Source organism: Chiloscyllium plagiosum, chromosome 2 (genome assembly GCF_004010195.1).
Source record: "Chiloscyllium plagiosum isolate BGI_BamShark_2017 chromosome 2, ASM401019v2, whole genome shotgun sequence".
In the NCBI taxonomy this organism is placed as follows: Eukaryota; Metazoa; Chordata; class Chondrichthyes; order Orectolobiformes; family Hemiscylliidae; genus Chiloscyllium; species Chiloscyllium plagiosum.
The window spans coordinates 130,146,605-130,152,604 of record NC_057711.1 but is presented as its reverse complement, the minus strand read 5'-3'; the positions used below and the strand labels follow the sequence as shown (position 1 = coordinate 130,152,604).

General features: G+C 44.9%; 2 protein-coding genes across 2 annotated transcripts in view; both read left to right on the top strand.

The window, feature by feature from the left end:
• The first annotated feature begins 445 nt into the window (after nucleotides 1-445).
• On the top strand, nucleotides 446-2,729 carry LOC122563904 (cortexin-3). Its single transcript, XM_043718137.1, has 2 exons — nucleotides 446-1,817; nucleotides 2,312-2,729. The coding sequence occupies exon 2, from the start codon at nucleotides 2,352-2,354 to the stop codon at nucleotides 2,637-2,639; it is 288 nt and encodes a 95-aa protein (XP_043574072.1). The 5' UTR covers nucleotides 446-1,817; nucleotides 2,312-2,351; the 3' UTR covers nucleotides 2,640-2,729.
• Nucleotides 1,824-6,000, top strand: part of LOC122563891 (coiled-coil domain-containing protein 192-like) — a 121,816-nt gene continuing 117,639 nt past the window's right edge. Inside the window, exon 1 of the mRNA XM_043718125.1 lies at nucleotides 1,824-2,256. Coding sequence (XP_043574060.1) covers nucleotides 2,226-2,256 — 31 coding nt within the window. The 5' untranslated portion in view covers nucleotides 1,824-2,225. The remainder of the gene's footprint in view (nucleotides 2,257-6,000) is intronic.

The following is a 6,000-nucleotide window of genomic DNA, read 5'->3' as shown; positions in this document are numbered from 1 at the left end:
CACCCGGAGGAAACCCACGCAGACACGGGGAGAACGTGCAAACTCCACACAGTCAGTCGCCTGAGTCGGGAATTGAACCCGGGTCTCTGGCGCTGTGAGGCAGCAGTGCTAACCACTGTGCCACCGTGCCGCCCACAATGTTCCGAGTCTAGATGACTCTTCATCAGACCTTCCTTACAAGTTCAGATCTCACCTAGCACTCTCTGAAAGGGAGGTTCCAATACCTATGGAGGGTCTTTGAAAATGGTTTAAATGGCAGCCCACAGTCAAATGGTTAGAAATCACCAAAAAAAGATCCAATGGTGATGCACAGAGGTTATAACTTCAGTTTGACATCAGTGGCAGGCGGGAATGTCATTGGATTTGAAAGACTAATTATTTTTGACATTCTTGATTCGGCACCTTTAACTGGAAGGGTTATTCCAAGTTGTTCCTTTACTGCCTGTGGTTACTGTTCAGAAATCGCCTGAAGAGCACACAGCCGTGCCTCAGCGAGATTCTACTGCAAATATCGACCAGAAAAGGGGGTTTCCTGTTCGCACCCGTGTTCACTCCACCTTTCAATAGAAACCGACAGTGATTTGTAACCGAGGGCGAGGTGACTGTTGCGATTTTTTTTAAAAATGGTGCAATTTATCGGAGTTGTGCGCTGAGACGGGATAAAGCATCGCGTTTCTCTCCAATGCATGGAGGTAATATTTACAAATGTACGTGAGGTGTCGTACTATCCAGAATACCTGCAATCTGTTGAAGAATAGATTCCCCTGTAATAATGGATGAAGTTGGATTGATTTTGTGTGTAAACCGGGATTAGATATATCCATCCTGTCCAACAATCTGTACCGGGTAGTAATCGTGACTGGAGCAGGTTAGCAAGTGTCTCGCTAACGAGGACGTACCGCATCTGCTCGGTTTTGCATGTTAAGGATGTATTGTTGCACATAGCAGTTTCCACCTACACTACCTAACCAAATCACCGCGTTTCCCAACTCGCTTATTATCATCTGCTCCTTTATAGTTTATGGATTCAAGACATCGGCAAGTCTTCCTGGGAATATTTAGCACACAAACATTTCATGGAGACTTACAGAAAGTGTTGGCAGTATATTTAGGAGGAAATCCAGGATCGCTGCTGAACGCCGATGCTTCAACTCACTTTAATGATTTATGTCATCTCGCAATGTCTAAGCTGAGTGAACATATGTTGTTAAATATTCAGTGATCCTTCACAATCAGACGCCAAGCCTGCTCCATGAGACAGACATTTATCAACAAGCCTTTCGAGTTTACTAACCCCAGGAAGTAAGGGCAGAATCTGTAATTGGAAATGGCTCTCTGCCCTTGGAACTGATTTTACTTTAATGGATATAATTCCTAAATGAACATTTCTGGGACAGAATCTACAACAAGACAGACTGGAGGGAGTGCACACCGTAAATCCTAGGTGCGTGGTTTGTGGATCCCCGCATGATTTTGTTTTCTTGATGCTCAGACAGATTGAGATGGTTAACAAGGCAGGGAGTAATGTTGCACTGAGCTGACCGAGAGTCGAGCTGTTTTAGCGGCACGGCAGATCCCTTCCAACGGCGCAGTCTGGCATCTCCTCAAATCTCTTCAGATTAAGAAGGATCAATGAATGAATGACGTCTCCAATCGAAATGACAATGACACTGGCGGGTATTTAGGTGGAGAGGAGCCTCCAGTCATCCTGAAGCAGACTTGGCGGTGCTGCTAGAGGAGAGAGGGAGAGAGAGAGAGAGAGAGCAACAGGAGACTGAGGGGAACTGCACAGTGGGAGACAGCACCCCGGCGTGTGGGTAAGATGTAGAGCTAGACATGGTTTTGCGAAGTACTGACAGCACTTTATCTCGATGCATCGGACATGCATCCTGAAGAAGACCAGGTTCCTGGTATATTTTATATGCTCATCGGTCATTGGGTTAGATCTCAAACACTGCTGCGAAAATGACCATAGCTTTTTTAAAATAGATGCAATGTATCACATTTTTGGCCAGCGGAATGGAAAGAAGGATCTAATTCTGACAGGTTGCTGCTTGTTGGCAAACACTCCAACGCGGTTATGAAGTGGTCATAGAGTCATAGACTGGCGGAGCTGGGAAAGGAGCCCTCCTGTCCCGGGAAGGGACTGGCGGAGCTGGGAAAGCGAGCCCTCCTGTCCCGGGAAGGGACTGGCGGAGCTGGGAAAGGAGCCCTCCTGTCCCGGGATGGGGCTCCGCAGACAGCGCCTGCTCTCAGGTAACTGATTCAATTATGTTTAACTTGCTCAACATTAACGAATTATTTTCTGTAGTTCAGGGGCTTGGTGCCGGCATGGACTTGAGGAATTGATCATGAGAAGAGAACGTTCTGGGGTTGGTCACTTCACCTCTCCTGGAGAAATGGACAGTGAATCATTAACTTCCAGTTTCCAACCGACCGGGGGTGCACTCCATGAGGGAATGACTCTGGAGCAGAAAACCACTTTCGCCTTTGTTATCTTCCTCTTTATCTTCTTGGGAATCCTCATCGTAAGGTGTTTCAGGATCCTGCTGGATCCCTACAGGAGCATGCCCACGTCCACCTGGGCTGATGGGCTGGACGGTTTGGAGAAGGGCCAGTTTGATTATGTGTTAGCATGAATCTCAATAGGCAGAATGCCTCGGGAAATTCCCCCAAATCCCCATGGCCATGATTATCTGAGAAACCCCAGACTATTCAGGTTCGATAGATTTAAAAAAAGTTAGAAGTTGCATTCCCATTCTCCTATCTTTCAAAAGCCGGCTGGTAAAACAGAGCGGGAGATTATAGCCGCATAACGAACAGATGTAATATAAACGCAGGAATTACACTCTGTGACCTCCTTACAAAAGACTACTTAGCTGTTATGGATAAACATTTGAAACAAAAAAAGGTCATTGGGCTGGAAAAGTTAGCGGTGTCTCTCTCCCGAGATGCTGCCAGACCTGCCGAGTTTCTCCAGTGCTTTCAAACTCGGTTTCAGATCCCCAGCATCTGTCGCTCTTTGATTTTATTATGGATAAGTATTTGCATGGGAGGGTTGCACTAAAACTGTAGCAGCACAATTTAATGCTATTCAGTGGCCGCTTTCAGAAGGGATGCTGGGCTTGGTTCACGTTAGTGATGCTGGTCTTGAATTTGACACAAGCTGTGATACCGGTATCAGTGGGATCTGCTGTGATTGCAGAGTGGGCGATGCTATGTCAACGCGGCAGCTCTGTATCTTTCTAAGAATCAATAACTACAAAATAAAGGTTAACATCGATCGTGCATACAATTCTGTGTCCTAATTCTGACCTTCAAATCTTGTATTTCAATCCTTAATAGGTCAACTATTTTTGACCCTTGTTAGTGAGACTGCATCTGACATTGACGAAAACCCAACATCATTTATGGAGTATTTCCAAATCATGTTGAGAATTAGGCACTCATTACCTTAGCTCAACATGGGTGGTTACCTTCAGGCTGACAGAACCATAATCTAGGTATCTTATCAAGTGATATTGATGGCATTCAGTTCGTCAAAGGAGAGTCTATCAGCATAGCTACACCATCGGCCAAGTCACAAACACCTGGTAAACTCAAATATCCAATTTTCCATTATCTCAAGCCAAATGGGAAGAACACTATTCTGGTGGACAGGTTCAATGTGTTTGTAGATGGGCTGGATAAACATCTCCAGGACACCCGCACCAATCAACCACACCGCCCTGTGGCCCAACACTTCAACTCCCCCTCTCACTCTGCCGAGGACATGCAGGTCCTGGGCCTCCTCCACCACCGCTCCCTCACTGCCCGACACCTGGAGGAAGAACGCCTCATCTTCTGCCTCGGAACACTTCAACCCCAGGGCATCAATCTGGACTTCACCAGTTTCCTCATTTCCCCTTACCCCAATTCCAACCTGCCAGCTCAGCACCATCCTCATGACCTGTCCCACCTGCCAATCTTCCTTCCCACCTATCCACTCCACCCTCCTCTGCAACCTTTCACCTTCATTTGCATCTCCATCCACCTATTGGGGCGGCACGGTGGCACAGTGGTTAGCACTGCTGCCTCACAGCGCCAGAGACCCGGGTTCAATTCCCGACTCAGGTGACTGACTGTGTGGAGTTTGCACATTCTCCCCGTGTCTGCGTGGGTTTCCTCCGGGTGCTCCGGTTTCCTCCCACAGTCCAAAGATGTGCAGGTCAGGTGAATTGGCCATGCTAAATTGCTCGTAGTGTTAGGTTAAAGGAGTAAATGTATCGGTATGGTGAGTTGCGCTTCAGTGGGTCGGCGTGGACTTGTTGGGCTGAGGGGCCTGTTTCCACACTGTAAGTAATCTAATCTGTAAGTAATCTAATCTATTGTACTCTTTGCTACCTTCTCCCCAGCCCCGCCCCCCTCCCATTTATCTCTCCACCCCAGAAGCTCCCAGCCTTATTCCTGATGAAGAGCTCTGGCCCACAATGTCGATTTTCCTGCTCCTTGGATGCTGCCTGCCCTGCTGTGCTTTTCCAGCACAACGCTGATCTTGACTCTAATCTCCAGCATCTGCAGTCCCCACTTCCACCAAGCCCAATACTCAGGACTGAACTAGTTTGGAATTTTCCTCATGACCGTGTTGTCAGGGAGTCGCAATGAATCTATATAGAGGCTGCTTCAGCACCTTCACCACCTCACACCCAGAGAAGGATGGTCCCCAGTTGGTTATTAGGTAGCTGACAAAGGCAGGACACTCAGCTGATCTTGTGAGGTGGGAGATTCTCTCATTCCAGTAGAAACCAATGGGTTTCCTGTCTTTGATTGCTTAAGACCAAGCTATGCGTAATGCATAATAAATATTACAAGATGGAAAAACAACATAGGTGATATAAATGATTACAATGGAGACTTACTTACACAAGACTGATTCCCCAAGCAGAACACCACAGAGAGGAACAGTGCTCGTTGGACAGACCTCTGGCCAGGAAATGGTCTGTCTTTTCATTCAAACAGAACAGATTGTCCACAATAGGATAAATACTAATCACAATGTTCATGGCAAATCGTCTATGGAATGGGTGGGCACATTAAGCAGTTTACTTTTTTTTTTGATCCATTCATTCTCAAGTTTTTCAGTTGCTTAATGTATCAAGAATATCTGAAAAGTTAGCACCTAAGATACTCCTTACAACAAAAAGGAACGTATGGAGTTAATATTAATGTAAAGTCATCAAAGTAAGAGTTGATCATTGATTCAGTTTACTGTGCTGTCGCATATATAATTTGGTGTAATCATTGCAATGGCATTTTGATATTTTAGATTTTGCTGACATTTCTGGCATAACCACATAAATTTTATGTGTTTAATACTTCATTTATATATCCAAATGTATATAAGAAATGGGAGCATGAGGACACTCTGTAGCCTCTTGAGCTTACTCTCTATTCAATATGGATGATATTCTGCCTCAATTACACTTGACTATCCTTCCCCCACATCCACTGATTCACTGGCAGATCTAAAATCTCTATCACAGCCGAAATATATGCAACAATGCAACATCCACAATGTACCAGGGTAAACAGTTCCAAATATTCATAACCTTCCAAATGAAAACAAAATCTCCTTGTGTCAGTTCTAAATGATGGACCCTTTATTCTCAGAATATGCTTTTAAGTTGTAGATTCTCCAGCCAGGCCAAACAACATCTTACTGTCCATTAGGTTCTTTAAGAATCTTATATATTTAAGTGAATTTCATTTTTCTAAATTCCAGAGAATAAAAGATCTAATTTCTGGAACCACTTATTAAAGGAAAACCATTTAATCCAGTGAACTATCATTGTGTTGTTTTCAGTGCAAGTATACCTTTCCTTAGACATGGAGACGGAAATTGTGTGTAGTCCTCCAGGAGTGGTCACATGCTTGCTTTTATATCTGGTGATCTGCTTATAATGTACACCTAAAATATGTAATCTGGTTTACTTTGATTGTATATTTTCTTAAATGGTTAAA